A 20379-nucleotide genomic window follows, 5' to 3' on the forward strand; every position below is an offset into this window, starting at 1 on the left:
CGTTCTTTCAGGTTAACATCGTTCAATGGGTTGCCAGATAGCTATAGAAAACACACCGTGAACGCGCCTTAATAAGTAGCGGAAAAAACACCCAATCTGGCAACACCAGCCTCCAGTGTCGCACCGCCGCTTGCGTCATCAAAAAAAATAAATGCATGGAGGAGACAGCTGCGTGTAGCAAAGAGGCGGCGTATAATAATTTAAATGAGTTTTATGAAGTTACTGACAACGTCGGTGAGGATGGGAGGAATCTGACCTTTCTTTGCAAACATTTGCACCTTAATGATAACTGTCGTGTTTTTATTCCTTGTTTAAAAAAGACCATTCAAGCAGCATGTGTTTGAGAATGTACTGTAGGGGTGAACGCTGCAGCTGCTGCTAGTGTGGAGTGAATGGACAGCAACATTAAAGCAACAATGGGGAAATGCTGTCCCCTCAATGCTAATGTAAACCCTGGTTGGATAAGGATTCAAAATTGGATATGAAGATTAAATCTGATGCATAGCTTCAGTGTTAAAACTGATAAAATAATTGCTGTCTGTGGTTCTATATGGGCTGTGGCAATAAGTTTGAAAAATAATAGCTTACAGCGCCATATGGAAAAAAAGAACTGAACTAGTTGAAACTGTGAACTTAGTTCAAATATTTTGAAGTTTGAACTATGAACTGAACTAGTTCATTTTAAAATTTGTGAACTGAACTTTGAACTAGTTCATGTAGAAAGTGAACTTTCCCAACACTGGTTATGAGATATACTAAATAACCATTCTGAGATATATACACAAAACCACCATTAAATCCTCACCACAACCAAGGCTTTAGTTTAAATCAAATGGTTTCAATATATTTCTGTGGCACGATGTGACTGAACACCTTGATTGGATGGAACGGACAGTGGCTGCGTGGTGTGGGTGTGCGCCGCACGCTCACCCTTAGTGTCGTTCAGAGGGTCCATGTGTCGGCAGATGTAGCCCTCCAGGTAGGTGTGGAAGCGGGGCGTCGGGGGAAAGAAGGCCAGGCAGATGGCCATCAGCTCCCAGCCTCGCTCCAGGCTGTCGTAGCGGAAGTTCTCCGTGGTCTGGCGACACAGCTGGATGTACAGCTCGTCCCGCAGACCCTGGTTGCTCCATCCGCGCACCACCACCTGACGGGAAACGGGCACATCAGCTGCTGACAATATTGGACTCAAGTCATCTAAGGGTCTGTTGGATGTGCCAACGTGTTACTGATCGGTCAATGCTGTGTTTAAAAATTGGGCCTCCAAGCCTCTGGAGCAGCTGGATTGGCTACATCAGTGCAGCTGAAGATGTTTTTTTACAAGGTCAGCATGTAGCTCAATATTCCAGATGGATTTTGTACTCGGGGCGGCACGGTGGTGTGGTGGTTAGCGCTGTCGCCTCACGGCAAGAAGGTCCTGGGTTCAACTCCACCCAGTGGCCTTTCTGTGTGGAGTCTGCATGTTCTTCCTGTGTCTGCGTGGGTTCTCTCCGGGTACTCTGGCTTCCTTCCAGAGTCCAAAGACATGTTCTGGGGATTAGGTTGATTGGGAACTCTAAATTGCCTGTAGGTGTATGGGTGTGAGTGGTTGTTTGTCTCTGTGTTGCCCCGTGGCTGGCCACTGGTCCAGGGTGTACCCTGTCTCTTGCCCAAAGTTGGCTGGGATAGACTCCACCCCCCCTGCGACCCTGAGTACAGGATAAGCGGTGTGTGGATGGATGGATTTTTTTTTGTTGAGGTTTGAGTTAGGAAGAGTATGAGACTTCACATGAGCACATCTTCAACACCTCTGGGATTTAGGAAATTAGAATAGGAGGTTTAATGTTAACGAGCGGTAGTGCTGCAGATTCCAATAAAGCTTTGTTGTTTTAATATCTGTTATGTATCAGAGGTATGTTTCTCTTTTGAGTGCATGTGAACCTTTGCTATAGATCCTGAGCACAGTTTATGAAACAAGGCCCCTGTGGTTGTAAAAGCTTCCCCTCAAAGTCACACGGGGAACAAGGACACACAGCTTGTCTTGTGCACACTTCTGCAGTAGCACAGGAAGGGCAGTACAGTGATCCTGCAGGCACAGCAGAGCCCGCTGTTTATGGATCCTACACTAGTTAGTCCCAAATGAAGCATGACGCTCACACCTAGAGGTGCCTGAAGAAGGTTCACAACAAGGACCCCTGTGGAGTCCCACCAAGGTGGGACATTAGTGAGACAATGGGTGTAAGGACAGTGTTTCAGGCGTTCCACAGACCTCCAGAGCAACGCCGAGGGAGTCAACCTTGGCACGGCGGTCTCCCATGAATGTCTGAATGAGTTTAAAGATGTCCACGGCTTCCCTCTTCACGCTGCGGTCCGAGGTCACAATCATGGGCTTCTTGATGGGCTCACTGCTCCAGGCCAGCATGTTGGCGATGGACACCTTCCGTCTGAACAGACCCTGAGGAAACCATTCGGGGGATGGAGGGAAACTAGGGGATTAGACGAGTGGCCATTCGATCGGCTTGGATTGTTCTCATGCAAATAAATCAAGCACTTCACTAGCTTTATTAGCACTTAGGATGGCACTTAGCTCTAGCACTTTGCAGTGCGAAGGAAGGCTTTGTTATGTGGATGGCTTCATGCATCCTGGGCTGACTGGACGCATTGAAGTCCGCTTGTGAGGTGGTTTGAGACACGTACTGTATTTTTGCAACTATAAGGCGCACTGGATTATAAGGCGCACCTTCAATGAATCGCCTATTAATGAACTACTTTCCTATATAGGGTGCACCGGATTATAAGGTGCATAGAATAGAAGATACTTTGACTGGGGTTGCGTTATGCATCCACTAGATCGGGCTCTGCTAAATCAAACTTTATTAAGCGTTCTGAAAACTCTTCACTCCCATGGTAACGTTGTTCGAACGTTAATGTGGATATTAACAATATCTCTGAACCTCCAACTTTCGTTCTTGATTAATGAAAACATTCTTGGCAAATGCTTTCGTGCATCTTGCACGGAGAGGCAGCGGCTGGAACAGACGGTGGCGCCTCGCGGCGGACCGTCATCTCGATCCCGAGATCCAACTACGACCTTTAATATACGCTATTGGAGCTGAAATTACCGCGGCTGCTGGCACCAGACTTTCCCTCCAATGGATCCTCGTTAACCAGTATGGATCAACCAATTGATCCATATATATGGCGCTCCGGATTATAAGGCGCGTTTTTGGAGAAAAGTGCGCCTTATAGTCTTGAAATTACGGTATGTTAAAAAGGTATAAATTATGCACCGGTCTCTCCAAGACGCATACGTAACCTTTACCCCCCCCCCCATAGCGGCACCACGTCAGTAACTAAGCGCTCCACTCTCTGTCTCATTTCCTTTACAGACCCTTTAATACAGCAGACAGCTTGACTTGCCAATGGAGGACAGAGCCCAGGGGGAATTATTAACATTCATGACAACTGCATTCCATTTCGGTTAGCATGCTCACTGACACGGCTTACTCAGGCACTTCATGGGACGGAGCACTCCTTAATGACATCATATGCTTGTGCTTCTCCTGCTTTGGCCATTTCTACACTTCCTGCCAATTGGAAGGAATCAAGCTGCTGTGGTGATCATCTGATACCTGCTCAACTCAACTACCTGAATATATGGGGAGTTTGAGCCATGAAGATAAAACCTAGGTCTAGTTTGTAGTTCATAAATTCCCCTTTTCATGTGTCGGTTAGCTTATGCATTGTTAGCTGTCATTGTTGGAAGTACAACAAAAAGAGGTTTTGGTGAAATTGAAATCCAAAACTTGGATCGGGATTTTGGGCAAAATGTTAATACAAACCCCAATCCAAAGGTCACTTCAGCTCACCTATTTTTCTCAACACTGTCCCATTGTTTCTGAGGCTGGATCTTGGGGCCAGAAACCAGATGGACCTTGTGTTAAGAGCTTTCCACTCATGTATTATGTTTTGAGCTGCTAAACCTTATTAGTGATCAGCTGATAACTGAAACCAAGCAGTGTTCCCCGGGCAGACATCAACAGTAGATTTCCTCTGTACAGTATGTGACATCTGAGCCAAAAGGTTAAGCAGTACACTTACACTTACATGACAATGGAGATAAACATCAAAAGCCCTGTCCGAAAGTCACAAACACACATCCTAAAAACTACCTGTGTGTGTTTGTTGAAGTGCTTGGACGCCCAGTTCTCGATGTCCGTCTCCGAGGAGGGCTTTCTCAGGGTGAACTCCGGAAAAATGCCGCAGCTAGCGCTCGGCATCATGTTCCTGGCATTTCGGCTGGCCTCAAACTGGGCGCAGGCTCCGAGGTCCTCCGACTGACGGGTGGAGATACGGAGGAGAGAGGAGGCAACACAAAATGTCAGTCATCTCTGCTGCTGCAGACCTTTCAGAGCAGCTTGAGCTTCTGTCGCGCTCCGAGGCAGCTGGCTGGGATTAATACTGACGTGTTAAAACGTCAATATGCACAAGGCTATTGCAGTGTAACAAAGAGTCCCTTTATACCTTGTGTCATGATTAAAAAAAAAATCCAAACAACAAAAGAATTACACAACTAAAGTCACTCAAAGGCATCCAATAACATGAAAGCTATAAGAGCCCATACATAATGTGTAGAAGGCAGCCAACACAAAGGAAGTACCATACGAAGTATAGTGTTGCCATGGAGACATGGTTGTTGAGGATTCATTGAATTCTGGTAAAAGGTGCACACATCTTTTGTGTTGGTAGGCGGATGACAATGTTAACCTGATGGATCATTGTGTTTATCTAACTCTTCTTAATACCCTCACTGTGCCTTCGTGACAATGTTAGATGGAAAGGTCCAGTGTGTAGGAAGATGAGTGCGAAACCACGGCAACGCTGAGAGGCAATCTTTACAAGGGGTTAAGAGCAGGGGTAGCTGTGCCTGTAAGGACATAAGGACTCCTATTGTGAGGGATTATATACTAATGAAGACATCAAAATAAATATTATAGTAGTGTTGCTATTTTGTTTGAATATTTTGTTCTTTATATTTATTTTTGGTTATACATACATACACATTATTTGGTCCATTGTTTCCCCAGCGATAACTGATAATAATAATAATATTAAACGGTCATTTAGAAATGACCTCTTTATAGAACACTAACTGTTGAGGGTACATCATAATTGATATACATGTACTTAATTTCCTTGGCATCTTGTGAATAATATAAAAATTAGGGCTGGGACTTTAGCGCTTTAATTACGATTAATTAATTACAATGTGAATTAAGATTAATTAATTACACAAAAAATAACACATACACATAACATTTTTTATGCATTTTTACACTTATTTTTTGCACCGTGGAGCGTTTCTCACTGGATGAGTTTCGGAGGACCGATTATACTGGAGCACCAATTAGCGTCAGACAACAACAAACCACAGGGAACATGAACGAAGAAGCTGACGAGACCGTGTCGGGTGGCCCCGTGAATGGGAAATCTTATTATAATAAACACACGGATGGAAGCGTCGATAAGAGCGTGGTTGTGTGCAAGCTATGCAACAAGGAATTCACATCGAGCCTCAAGTATCACCTCAACGCAAAACAATTAGCAGCTAGCATGGACGTTAGCCCGACTCCGAGTACAAGGACCCACACCCAACCCACACTGTACCAGATGACTGGTTTAAGGACCAGGGTAACTAAGTCCACGTCTGAAAAAATAACCAATGTTCTGAATGTACTTGAAAGTATTGGTCTACTTAAAAAAACCTAGTTTACAGAAGGTCTACACACCTATAGGCTACCTGAATTTCTGAAAGTACTATATTTCTAAATATTTCTATTTCTACACTTGTCTGCTGGAATTGGTTGAACAAAAATAAAAATCCATGTGAAAAAAATTACTTCTCACTGTTCTCAGGTGAAATATTTATGCAATTAAAATGCGATTAATTTCGATTAATTAATTACAAAGCCTCTAATTAATTAGATTAATATTTTTAATCGAGTCCCGGCCCTAATAAAAATGTTGCTTGTTAACACAAGTTGCTAATCAGCCAATCACATGTGACATGGCTGCAACTCAATGCATTGAGGCATGTAGACGAGGTGAAGACAATTGCTGAAGTTCAAGTTTAAGTGACTGAACGTGGTTGCTGGTGTCAGACGAGCTGGTCTGAGTACGTCACAAACTGCTGAACTACTAGGATTTTAAAGCACAACCATTTCAGGGTTTACAAAGAATGGTCCAAAAAGAAGAAATATCCAGTGAGCGGCAGCTCTGTGGAGCAAAATGCCTTGTTGATGCGAGAGGTCAGAGGAGAGAAAGACAACAGTTGGCACAGTTTTGGGCCTACCTGGGTGTTGTTGCTAACCATGTCCATCCCTTTACGACCACAGTGTACCTTCTTCTGATGGCCACTTCAGGCTAGATAATGCACCATGCCACAAAGCTCATAAGTCACCACATTTCACTCCAATAGAGTCCTAGTCGAAACATCAATATCCTCCTAACGAGAGCTACTTTTATTTTAAAATGGTGCTTATTCATAACACATTTTATGATAATCTGCTCTCTGATAAGCTACGGTAATTAAATGATTCAACGACCTGTCCGTTGGTGTCTTAAGATTCTCTCAAGGCTGCCACGCTGTATAATGCTGGCGGCCATTTTTACATGCAACTTGTCTGGAAGTCTTTCTCAGTTAACTGATTAAAATGATTGTTTGTTTGATTCCGGTCAGCAGATTCCTCGCTTCAGACCCCCATCGCTAACCCCAAGCGAAATGCAAAGCCAGTGAAATAAAATGGTGGCAGCAGACAGACAGAGATGGGAGCGACAGCCTATAAGTGCTTCTCAGGCTTCTCGGAGGACTGGCGTGAAGACGCATGTCATCAGAGCAACTGGTGCTTGTGTTTTCATTTCATGGCCCCTTTCTTTACATGACACTTCAACAGCTGTTTTATGCAGAAATACAGATGGGCTGCTTCTCGGGCAAATTCACAGTACTCTCATACTGGAAGTCTTCATCACATCCCACACAGTGACACATTGACAGATCTCATCAACTCGGATGAAGACATCGTAGTGTTCCTGTGGTGAGCTACCCACAGCCTTGTGCCATCCACATGTGCAAACTGCTTGAATTGGCTTGACGAGTTAAAAAAACAGCAGCATTTGGGTAAGGAGTCCGTATGTCAATGAGCTAATGTATCTGAGCAGCTTGAGAACTGTACGTTTCTGTTTAAACGTTTAAGCAGCAAGACAACAGCAGTTGCTAAATACTAAATACTTATTTTCATCTTATTCTACTGATTATAGCTCACCCTCTTCACTTGATTTCAGCTGAGGTTTCAAGATTGTTTGGTCTGTACAATGAAGGAAGAAGGAAGACAAGAAGGCAAACTGATGCTGCGAATATTTGCTGTGTCTTTTGAGAAAAAATATTCAGTTGAAAAGTTCAGTAAAGACTGTTTATTAATCACACAGTGTTGTCATTAGCATTATGTCTACTTTTGTTTTATTCTTTTTAGAAATGTGAAACAGGTGTTCGGGAAATAACCATCTGATTCAAAACTGGTTTCAGAACTAGGCTTCATCATAGTATTTCTCTAACTTTCCCTTGCATCATGCAGCCGGTGACGCAGGCATTTCTGATATTAAACTCACACATTTATTTATTGATTTATTTCCATATTTATTTCAGCATTTATTTATTTCAGCATAGATTTTATTTATGTATTTCACCCGTTATTTATATATTTATTCATCTATACATGTATTTAAGCATTTATCCATGAATTTATTTATACTAGTAATTTTCGGTCTTCCATATTTGGGGGGGCACAAATTGTAAAATAGTTCTTACCACTGCCACATCTCACCTTATAAAGCAGCAGGAGGATTTTATTATGAAGCCACTATATCAATCATAGTGGAACTATTTGTTAGCAAAGAATCGGTCAGTGCTAAAATATAAGGAAAGTGACAAAACAATCTCACCTTAATGTCCATGAAGCAGCTTCTTGGCCATTAAGTTTATTAAGCTTCTCTATACGTGTTTCGGAAATTGGTTTGGGCCATTTTCCTCTTTTAGTTCCTGAAGTAAATGTTGATATATTTTGACATTACGCATTCCCTACATTAGACTAGCTGCTTGTTAACTTACTAATTGGTTAGCTTCTGTTGTTTTTTTGACATGGGCTATAGAGACCATCTTGGTTATGCTCTCAAAACTTAACTTACACAGCAAACACATGTGAGGTTTTAAGGTTGTAATCACAAGGTCACAAGTTCAATTTGAAAGCAACATTACAATATGAATTAAAATAATGTTGGAGCAGAAGTCCAAATCATCATAGCATGATTTTTAAAGTGTACTGTTGCCACTGCGACCATTGAGTTTCTCTTGGCGGCGAGCTACAACACTTTACAGGCTGCTAAAGTGGGTCATTATTTATTTTTCTACTAGTCAAATTGAAAACAGTTCCACATTTGTTTCACCACTACACTATTTCTATGACTGTGTCAGATGAGTTCAAGTCAGTGAGTTTTCTCGGTTGCCATGGGAAAATATAGATGTTCATATTTCCATTTTTGCAAAGCACTTTCAGTCTGAGCATCTACTTCTCCTTATGCTTAGGGAGTTCATGTTGTACAAAAGGATTATGGAGCCATTTACAGTGCTGGATGTATTATGTATTTTGTGTCTAGCTAGAGATGACGTTTTCTTTGTTCACCGGATAGTGGTGTATTATTTGAACATTGTGAAAACAGGTGCAATAACCACATTTGAACATCCTTTGTTTTACTATTCTGTGTGTGTGTGTGTGTTTGTCTGCAGTGAAAGTGTCTCGGTGGACCAGGCGGCAGTGTGACTGTTACATAAGCCCATCTGACGCTGAGTAGCCTTAAATTAATCACTGGAGATGTCCTGCTGGTGTGTGTTGATGTTTCATTGACTGTAGTTTCGGGTAAGGCTTCAGCTCTGTGGCTATCTGGCTGATCAGCTGCTCTCATTTATAATTCAGATTGTACAATGACCACAGCAGTTCTCCAGAAAGAAATCGTTCAAAAACACGTTGTCAAAAGCCACCGCAGTGGTGTAGAACTTACATATGACCTACACTATGTTAATCAATAACATACGGGATCTTTAGGAAAGTCACGTTTCTAAGTAGCCAAGGAGCTGAGACTACTTCATAATAAACTGATGGGTATTGATATCCAAAAACAATATATGTGGTTCATCAAAAGGTGGGTAGTTTTATCTATTATTTAAATGTGATATAATGCAACTTTCCTCATCAAAGTAATATCTTTGAACAAGGTGAGCACAATTACAAATTAGAGGCCAAATGATGATTAGAGGAGAGGTATGTAGACCAAAATAAGACCCAAATGGACAAAGACTCCTAGCATGCAGCTGTACCTGTGAGGGGTGGAGGTAAGGCTCAGGGGAGGCCAGGCTGGTCTGGACCGAGAGGCTTTTCTCCAGGAGCGCCTGGGGGAAGCCCAGTCGATCGAAGGTGCTGCGTTTCCAGTGGTGGCCGTCGCTCTGCGCCAGCGCCTCGTCCTCGCTGAACGCCCTCACCACCGGCCCCGGCAACGGCAGAGGCAGCGCCCCGTCACTCTCGTAACCGTCTTTGCAGCCGCCGCCGTGGGCCGCGACCCCGCCGCCCTGCCCCGAGTCCCAGCTGCTCCTCTGTTTCATCACCTGCTGGGCCTCCCACGCCAGCCTCGCCTCGGCCAGCATCGCCTCGGACGCCGTGCCCGCCAGCTCCCCCTCCGGCCCAGCGCAGCGCGCCAGCTCCTGGGGGAGGGACGGCTTGCGGCTCTTGCGTTTGCGGTTACCTCCGGGGGAGAAAGCCCCAGGACCGCCGGTGGAGGAAGAGGAGAGTGAGTGGGTCTGACTGGACGACCAGGAGATGGAGTCCTCGTAAAGCAACCTCTGGCCTCCTTCTCCACTCTCCCCGCTGTAGTCCAGCAGAAGGCGGGGGTCCCTGATCAGAGACTGGCTGTGCTGCAGAGTATACGACCCCCCATACGAGCCACCATAACCCCCCGTAGTGCCGTAGCGCAGCAGGCGGTCAGCGGTCTTGAAGCGGGGGCTGGAAGAGGACTGCTCAACGTACACTAGCTGCTTGACGTACTCCTTCCCCACAGGACTGTACTCCAGACTCTGCGTCTTTTCTGGACACTTCTGGTGGGTCAAAACCAGCTGGCCATAGGGCGACTGCGCCTGCTTGGGGGAGTGGTAGAGGGGGGCCGAAGACTTGCGGGCCGGTGACTTGCCAGTGCCGTAGAAGGCCTCGGAGAGGTGCATGTCAGTGGGCGGCTCCTCGTAGATGGGAGGGGGCTGGTACTCTGACGGCGGCTCCTCGTACAGCGGGGGTTCATAGCCGTAGCGCGGCGAGGGGGGCTGGGAGTCGGCTGAGGAGCGGCGGTGGGTCCCTGTGCCGCCCAGCTCGGCCCGCTTCAGGAAGGGGGACTGCCGGCGGTCGGTGTAGAGGACGGGCGAGCCATCAGGTTCCGGTGGGGGGTTTCCTCCGGAGGAACGACGGGTGCGTGAGGTGGTGCCCCCTCCGGAGGGAGGCCCGGGTGTGGGGGGGTCGCAGGGGGAATAACCGTTCCCCTGGTGGGCCAAGAAGCTGGGCTCTCTGTCCGTCACCTTGATGAGCATTCGCTCCTTGGTACCCGTGTTCCACCTGAAGGGAGAAGTTCTGAGAGAGGAAGACAGAAGATTAAGATTCAGGGGGGGATGAAGAGACATTTAAACCACACAACCTGGCAGTTAAAGAAGCTATTTTATTATCATATCCTTTGTGCCAACTGTAATAATCATTTACACTGCTTCAACAAGCCTCTCTCTATCTCTTTACCTTCTTCACGTAACTCAAGTGTTCAACTCAAAACTATTTCAAAATCATTTTCAAAATCATTTTTCTTTTGATTTTTTTTCATTTTTCATTTTTTTTCATTTTTAAAAACCTTTTCATTTTGTTTGTTTATTCACATTCATTAAGTTTCTCCTCTCAAATGGGGGCTTGTTTGTCATAGAACAGTTCGCTGGAGAAGGGGGAGTGGGAGGATGTGGGAGGATGTGGGGGGGGGGGGGTGGATGCTGGAACAAGAAGCAAAGTGGCCGCGAGGGACGAAAGTGTGACATTGATTACAGTTTTTGGCCGCCCCTCCGTTTCCAAAGACTGATCCTCAGGGCCGGTGCTCAATTGGTGGCAGTGAGAGTGTTTGCTTGTGAGGGGGGGGTGAAGGAGCCGGGATTAAGCATTACCGGGCTGTGCTGGCATCTATTGATCCACTACCAGCCCATACTCCGACCCACTTTCTCTCTCCGTCTTCCTCTGTTCATCAGGTGTTCATCCATCCCCACCTGTGTGCCCTGCTCAGCCTCTGCTGATCCTTAATCAGCATTCATTATACACAATCAATGACCTTCCAATCGATCCACTCATCCGGGCCTTCTTCCAGATCGCCTCGACCTGCGGCGCCTAAAGACAGCGGCCCGGCTTCTCTTCTGCATTCCAATAGCTCAGTTGAGGTTAACACAAAGCTTCAGGATTGTCTATTAGAGATTCATCGATTTAAAAAATGTTTGTGCAAATGGTATGCTTGTTTAAAATGTACACAATATGGATCATAGTGATAAAGAGATGCACAATACTCCACCGAGACAGAACCTGTCCTCTGAATAAAGAACGTCATTTGCACTTGCTGCAACATTTCATACACGCAACATAAAAAGGCTTCATTTATATCAGGGTTACACACGTCCAGACCACATGGTATCTGTGACTCCACTGGCTGAATGCCCACTCCTGCTCCTGTCTGTGTGTGAGAGTGTGTGTATATGTTTTCGGGAGACTGAAAGACTTGGTAGACACTTCACACACAACCAGATCCAATAAGGCATGCGTGAGAGCAGATCTCCAAAGCCATCTGGACTGACAGTCTGCAGCTGTGCCACCAGGCCTCTCCCCACAAACGCAAACACACACACAAGCACGCACAAATGCAGCATCAAAGAGTGTCTTGGACCTTCCATGAATAATTTCCTTTCACAATAATAGACACAGAGAATTAAGGTAGACTGAGTGCAGGAAGGAGAAACGAGAATGACAACTTGAAATCTGTTGTGCATTTTGACATCATTGTTTAAAGATGGACCAAACAAGCCATTGGGGGAGTCACCCCATACACTTCTTTATTCTCTCTTGTCGTAGCTCAATGTGCTTAGGAAGCAAGGAACGTGTATTAAGCTCCTCCTGTGACTCATCGAGACCTTTTCTCTTTGCATGGCCCCAAAACACTACAGCCCTTCATCCGCCATGGTCCTGATCAAAAGAGACGTCTTCTGCCGTCGACACAAACATCCTGACGCGGCATCCACTTCTTCTTCTGCTAGGAAGATGGCATGGCAGCCATAGGTGCTGCATTGCTGCCATCTGCCAGGCCGCCCCTTTCGTCTCTTCTATTCCGGCATTGCAAAGGAGTGTGTGAAGAAGTGAAAGGAGGGAAATATTCCTGAACGTAGTGCATGTGTGGACATGGTGAATTGCAGCTTTGTACCACGGAGCCATTTCTTTTCACTTCAAAAGGTCTTTGTTTGACGACTGTTGCCTCCGGCTAGCGGCACAGTCCCTATTCAACATTCAGTTCTTTAGTCATGCCTGAGTTCATCTGATAAACTGCTCCATCTCTTAGTCAAACTCTACTTCCTGTATTGTAATGCATTGTCTCACTCCACACGTGGCTGCTTTGAGAAATGCTTTGGACGTTGAGGACATTAACTAAATTTAAGCTTGAGTTTGATTGTGCTTGCTAATTGAGGGGATTTAATTGATATATTTTCTTTCATTTGTAACTGTGAAGCATTTATTGTATAAATGGGTTTATCACACAGACCACATTGTCGGCTCAAATCTTCCATATCAGCATGTATTCATCATACTATGCGTCTCAGCACTGACTGATTCAGGCGCTGCATTTTAGAGGAACACAAACACATTCTCTCTTTTTCTCTCTCTCTCTCTCCTTTTGCCCTGATTCTCCCATTCATGCCTCCTTTAATGGGCTCCTTGGTAGAGCTGTGTGGAGGTCAAACGCTCCCATCTGTCACAGAGGAGAGCAGTGTGCTCTATAACAGACTGCTCTCCTTAACACCCTTCACTCTCTCCAGAGACCGTCTTCAGCCTGATACTCCACTTCCCCGCTAAACAGACTGCTTACTGCAGCGCTGGGGGCGGATGAACCAATGAGATGAAAGAACGTTGTGCACTCTGGATCTATGTGGAATATGCGCTGAAGAGACCCGCTGACCGGGGGGCTGTGCAGGTTCAGATGTGTGTCCTTTATAATAATGAATCATCGTCATTTTCATACTATAACCTTCCATACAAAAAGTAAATCCGACTCCACCTTCTACTACTGTGGGTGGAGCGTGTCGCTGTTTCTTCTTCTAAAAGTGACCTGAACAATTAATCTTTTTGCTTCTTTCACAAATAAAGCCTCTGAGATATTTATCAACATGAAGCTTTTATTATGAAGCAGCAGAGGGAAATGTTGGGATTACATTACTAGTCTAACGAGCTCCTTTGCCATCATCTGCTCATATTGTGACAAGGGGGACATCCATATTTTGGATTGCATTATTATTCACAGCCTAAAAAGGCTGTAGTGTGTAGTGTAACCGCTGCACTGAGTCTGTAGCATATATTTGTTTGTGATGAGTACACAAGTCCTGTTGGAAAACTCAAATTTGGAGATGCTCGGACGGAACATGTCAATGTCAATACTTGTCCTAAGTCACTAAGACTGAAGTACTAGCTAGTGAGTAAGTGTGTGTGTGTTTATGTGTCCTTTCACTGGACCAAAAGAAGACATTTACAGGACACTGTGACCCGAGCCGATCACTGTAGACTGCAGCAGATTAAAGCAAACCTGGTGTGGCGGTGTTGGGGGGGTAGTGAGAGGTGACAAGCTATGAAGGTGAGTGAGGACAGAAATTAATGGACCGAGACTGTGAGGACATTGGACTGATGAGAAGAGAAATAAACGAAGAGGTGATTATAAATGAATTGCCTATTTTAGAACTATTTTCCTATATAGGGCGCACCGGATTATAAGGCGCATAGAGTAGAAGATACTGGAGTAAAACGGGGTTGCGTTATGCATCCACTAGATCGGGCTGTGCTAAATCAAACTTTATTAAGCGTTCTGAAAACTCCCATGGTAACGTTGTTCAAACGTTAATGTGGATATTAACAATATCTCTGAACCTCCAACTTTCGTTCTTGATTAATGAAAACATTCTTGGCAAATGCTTTCGTCCATCTTGCGCCGAGAGGCAGCGCTAGAACAGATGGTGGCGCCTCGCGGCGGACCGTCAGCTCGATCCCGAGATCCAACTACGAGCTTTTTAACTACAGCAGCTTTAATATACGCTATTGGAGCTGAAATTACCGTGGCTGCTGGCACCAGACTTTCCCTCCAATGGATCCTAGTTAACCAGTATGGATCAACCAATTGATCCATATATATGGCGCTCCGGATTATAAGGCGCACTGTCGTTTTTTGAGAATCTATATCTATATCTATCATCAGTGCGTTGCAGGAACTGTTCTTCAGCACCAGACAACATGAGGATGTTGAGAGTGCAGACATACAGAACTCCTCTCAGTACCTGCTCCATTCAGAGAAAATGCCTACAGGCAGGGTGTCAATCCACAAAGGTCATACGCACTCCGACCCCTGTGTGAGGAGCAGTCCCCGCTCAGTGTGAGGACTCACCTGTCCGCCTCGTCCCTGCCTCCCTGCTTCTCAGAGAGCTCCTGGTCCAGGGAGGAGGAGGTGCTGCCCTCGCGGCTCACCCCGCTGTTGCGTCCCGGGCTGTTCTCCGCCGACGCCCTCCCGCCTCCTCCGCCTGCGGGACGGGGGTCGGTGGCGTCGGTGTGCTGCTTCAGCGTCTGCAGCTTGGCCAGTGGGATGATGTCGCAGGCCTGGGGCCGGTGCCATACAGTGCGCTGGGTGGAGGCGTTGTAGTAGTAGAAGCGCGAGGTGTTGGGGTCAAACAGCTCCCACCACTGGTTGTCGCCGGTCCGCTTGATGCAGACGCCCTGTGGGGGGTCCCACACGCACTCGCCCGTCAGCAGGTTGGCGTACATGCGCTCCCGCGTGCGCGGCTCGATGATCTCCACCCACTCCAACCTGCGAGGGACAGGTCATGGTTTTCAGTTCAGAAACAATCTGGGCATTATTGTTCTACACTAGACAACAACACATGCATACGTTCATATGACAGATCACTAATCATATATACACTTGCAGTTTAACACATGTCTGTGCAAAAATGTCCTCACTTCCTCATATTATCCTGTGGAATTGTCATCATTTGCATTAAACACTTGAGTTTTGTAGCGCGTACAGAAGCACTAAACAAGTACAGGTCCATTGAGTATCCATTCAGCAATAAATGCCTTAATCCGCCTGTTAGCAGACTGTAACAACACCAGGGGCACAGGAGAGTGCATGCTAGCAGCTGCTCTTCTAATCGGCCTCGGAAAAATGATACGCAGCGCTTGTTCCCGGGAAGAGACGCTCAGCTGCTTGTTCTACCTTCACCTGTCTGAGTCCAGTAGCTGAATGTCTCAGTGATCCGGGCTGTGTTCAGTCAAAGCAGCAAAAGAAGATACAAGTGTACAGCAGCTAGTAAAATGGGCTGTTTCACTAAACTGCTCAAGGATTCCACGCAGCATTATGAATAAGCATAGTTGCACATATTTGTACTCCGCAGCCTGCTCCTACACATGCACAAACTGGTGAGGGTGCATTGCAACGGAGTCTAGAGGAATGGCCAAAAGGCAAACTGTGCTTCATCCTCACTAAAGAACCAACAATCCAAATGGTATGATGATAATGGAAGAAACCAGATATTACATTACTGAACCTCCTTCTTTTAATGAACTACGAATGCATCTGTGATGTTCTTGGTCTGAGAGCCACAGGCAGGAAGTCAGACATATTGTTTGGGTCTTTAATGGGATTTACTAATTATCTGCTGCTGAACCCACTGATGAACACAGCAATTTGAAAAAAATTATATCACAAAGAGGATAACTAGAACTTATTCCATTTGAATAATGAATAGAAGATATTAGTTACTTTTCTGGCAGAAACTTGAATGTTGAATGAGCATAAAGAAAACATCCAAATGTATCCCTATGAGGACTAGTAATGCTCAGGAAGGCAGACGGCGAGGAGAGAGTGAGGTCAGTCAGGAGGGGTTCAGGTTTCACCCTCTGGAGAACGTCTCTCGGTTACGTATGTAACCTTCGTTCCCTGAAGGGAACGAGACGCTGCGTAAAGACACTGTGGGAACGCCCCTGCGTGACCGTGTCATGAAGCACGTGTGAAAATTAACCAATGGCGAGCTGGTACGTCATAGGGGGGACACCGGACCAGGGCGCTATAAAGGGACCCGAAGGGCAGGACCACATTCAAACTGACGCAAGCTGAGCTTCAGGGAGGGCTATGGCGGCTGCAGAAGCCCTCCTGTCGGGGACTGACCCTCGCCTTGAGCACGGGTGCTCTCGTCGAGTGTGCGTTTTTTTAAAAACTTCACACCACGGTCACCTGCTCAGATGGTGAGTGGGTAAAAGTGTTCCCACAGTGTCTTTACGCAGCTCGAGTTCCCTGATCGGGAACGTCTCTCGGTTACATATGTAACCTTCGTTCCCTGAAGGGAACGAGACGCTGCGTAAACGTTCTGCCATACTCCCGGCCTGCCCGTGGCACTCGATTCGGCCTTTCAGAGATGAATGGTCCTGCCCTTCGGGTCCTTTTATAGCGCCCTGGTCCGGCGTCCCCGCTATGACGTACCAGCTCGCAGAGGTGTGGACTCGAGTCATGTGACTTGGACTCGAGTCTGATGACTTCAGGCTCGACTCGACAAAACGTACAAAGACTTGCAAATCGACTTGGACTTTAACATCGATGACTCGTGACTTCACTTGGACTCGAGCTTTTTGACTCGAGAAGACTTGCTACTTCCCATGAAAACTGGGGGAAAACATTTTCACACGGCCGCGCCGCTCTGTTTATCTGCATCTGTCAAAAAATGTGCGCCACCTGTATAAAGAGAGCGCTGCCTGCACGACATCCAATCACTGAAGTCCCACCTGGTTCTGATTCAACAGCATCTAAACAGGCACATTGCAAGACAACCAATGAAGCGCAACAACGCGCCAGTTGGAAAAATGATACCGAAGATAGTTTCGTTTGGCTATAAAAATTACGAGGTAGTCGACAAAAAACGAGTTGCTATTTGCAAAACATGCGGGTCGAAGATTACAGACGGAGCTGCCACAACGTCCAACTTTGTTCGACACCTGAAGTTGCACAAGGAAAGGTAAGTTTTGAACGAATGCTGAGCACCTTATCGAATGTACCGTAACTCACGAGCATTTTACCGTATCAACGAGACAGCTCGTTCATGCTTACAAAAATCGGGATTTTTGAACCCGGATTCAAACTCCGATGGAAATCCTCGCCAACATTATGTCAACGTCCGTTTTAAAGTACTATAACACAGTCACAGTCGATCCACCATTACCCTTCCCTACGTAGTCTAGGTCTGTGAGGCAGCGCACCATCACCCAGGGTTCCCCGTCCCCACTTTGCTTTAAAGCAAATGACTTCGGTTTCTTGAGGGAAGGGCTTTTGAAGTAGTGAAAATATTATTAATATTGCATAAACGGAAATGTATTATCGTATACCTTAGTGTACAATAGACAATGAATATTAACACAACATTGATATGAGTAAAGAGTAGTTTCAAATAAAACATGCGGTTATGACTCAAAACTAAAATGGTAAGACTTTGGACTCGACTTGAGACTTGTTGGCTTTGACTTTTGACTCGACTTGGGACTTGCCTCATCTTTGACTCGACTTGACTCGGGACTCGAGGGCAACGACTTGAGACTTACTTGTGACTTGCATAACAATGACTTTGTCCCACCTCTGCCAGCTCGCCATTGGTTAATTTTCACACGTGCTTCATGACGCGGTCACGCAGGGGCGTTCCCACAGCGTCTTTACGCAGCTCGAGTTCCCTGATAGGGAACTGCAGTAAAATGATATCATGCACATAATCATGCAGTTCGCCTACAGGTCGGTAGACGATGCTGTCAACATGGTCCTCCACTTCATCCTCCAGCATCTGGACTCCCCAGGAACCTATGCCAGGATCCTGTTTGTGGACTTCAGCTCTGCCTTCAACACCATCATCCCGTCTCTGCTGCAGGACAAACTCTCCCAGCTGCACGTGCTCGACTCCACCTGCAAGTGGATCACTGACTTCCTGTCCGACAGGAAGCAGCACGTGAAGCTGGGGAAACACGTCTCTGCTTCTCGGTCCATCAGCACCGGTTCCCCCGAAGGCTGCGTTCTTTCCCCTCTGCTCTTCTCCCTGTACACCAACAACTGCACCTCCAGTCACCAGTCCGTCAAGCTCCTGAAGTTTGCTGATGACACCACCCTCATTGGACTGATCTCTGGTGGGGACGAGTCCGCCTACAGGTGGGAGTCTGACCACCTGGTGACGTGGTGCAGCGAGAACAACCTGGAGCTTAACGCCCTGAAGACAGTGGAGATGGTCGTGGACTTCAGGAAGAATACAGCCCCACCTTCCCCCCTCACCTTGTGTGACTCCCCCGTCACCACTGTGGACTCCTTCCGTTTCCTGGGCTCCATCATCACCCAGCACCTCAAGTGGGAGCTGAACATCAGCTCCATGACGAAAAAGGCTCGGCAGAGGATGTTCTTCCTGAGGCAGCTGAAGAAATTCAACCTGCCAAAAACGATGATGGTACACTTCTACACGGCCATCATCGAGTCCATCCTCTGCTCCTCCATCACCGTGTGGTACGCTGCAGCCACAGCCAAGGACAAGGGCAGGCTGCAGCGTGTCATCCACTCTGCGGAGAGGGTGATTGGCTGCAATCTTCCGTCTCTCCAGGACTTGTTCGCTGCCAGGACCCTGAAGCGGGCCAAAAAGATTGTAGCCGACCCCTCCCACCCTGGACATGAACTGTTTGTGCCCCTTCCATCCGGCAGGAGGCTGAGGTCCATCAGGACTAAGACCTCCCGCCACACGAACAGTTTCTTCCCTTCGGCAGTCGGGCTCATCAACAGAGCCCGGGCCCCCCCTGACTGACTCTGACTCCCATGTTCATTCATCACTGTGTCACTTTCACTTGTCACTTGTCACTTTGTTTAGCTGGTGCACTTTATCTTTATTTTTATTCCTAATTTTATCTTATCTCCTCTAACTTACTAACCCATAGCTTTAGTTGTTAGCTTACTGACCCATAGATTATATTTTATATTTTATTATACTTTTATTTTATTTTTATCTTATTTGCACTATGTCGTCATTATTGTACTGTCTTCTGTCATGCACCTTCCACCAAGAATGTATGTACCTTGGTGATGGAGCTGTCACTTTTTATTTACAATCCATTCAGAGAGAAGTATATTTAATATTCTAATGCCCTGTTGGAATTCTAATGTTCCTTTTACAAGAATAACAGATATTGCGCCCTTTGGTCCAGCAGCCTGAGATGAGGACACAACCTGCACTATGGTCCCACACTGAGAGCCTACACACTTTCCGGACTTCTAGGAACCCTAGACTGGGACTTTCCATTTGGGACTCTGAACTTGGCGTTTACTGGACATTTCTGAGAAGCTGAGTGAGTCTGGGTATGGTTGGGTAACGGTGGACTTGTTGAGTTAGCTCTGGCTTTCAGTCATCACATCCATGAAGTGTAGGCACAGAAACATGGGCATAATGAGGGAAAAGAAAACTAAAGGTGCACACACACCGTAGTGCACAGACAATTTCAGCGTCCCACATGACACGTCCCTGATAACATTTAGTGACAGCACAGTACAACAGTAGAACCATCAAAACATGGTGTGCGTCCATTTGTGCTGGTAAAGGAGCAATTACAGCAAGTAAACCTGATATTTAAAGGAGCAATAAAACTTGGCTAAACATGGCCAAGTCTCATTTGATGAAACCGGTCCCTGCAGATGAGTGCAGTCCCTGGACCCCCCTGGAGGCCCTTGGAGCCCTCCCTGAAGCTCAGCTTGCGTCAGTTTGAACGTGGCCTCACTCCAGATATCAACAAAAGCTGGTGACTAATCTGACAGACGAAGGCTTCATTGAGATCCACCACCCCTGACAAATCCTAGTGAACACACACACACACACACACACTACAGCTGCTGAGCGCATCTGAAGGGCGTCTGAATCCTGTGATCCACTGGGGCCTGAGCCGCTCTGACAGCACGGCTTATCTGCTGTATCCTCTCCTCTTCTGACCG

The 20379-nt window shown here is 46.3% G+C and overlaps 1 protein-coding gene across 1 annotated transcript in view; it reads right to left on the reverse strand.

Annotated features, from left to right (window-relative positions):
• Nucleotides 1-20379, reverse strand: part of arhgap39 (Rho GTPase activating protein 39) — a 59160-nt gene that overhangs the window by 6232 nt on the left and 32549 nt on the right. Inside the window, exons 2-6 of the mRNA XM_037469456.2 lie at nucleotides 14779-15195; nucleotides 9404-10694; nucleotides 4149-4313; nucleotides 2246-2431; nucleotides 931-1144 (exon numbers count right to left, since the gene is read on the reverse strand). Coding sequence (XP_037325353.2) covers nucleotides 931-1144; nucleotides 2246-2431; nucleotides 4149-4313; nucleotides 9404-10694; nucleotides 14779-15195 — 2273 coding nt within the window. The remainder of the gene's footprint in view (nucleotides 1-930; nucleotides 1145-2245; nucleotides 2432-4148; nucleotides 4314-9403; nucleotides 10695-14778; nucleotides 15196-20379) is intronic.

This window comes from Pungitius pungitius, chromosome 7 (assembly GCF_949316345.1).
Source record: "Pungitius pungitius chromosome 7, fPunPun2.1, whole genome shotgun sequence".
Classification (NCBI taxonomy): Eukaryota; Metazoa; Chordata; class Actinopteri; order Perciformes; family Gasterosteidae; genus Pungitius; species Pungitius pungitius.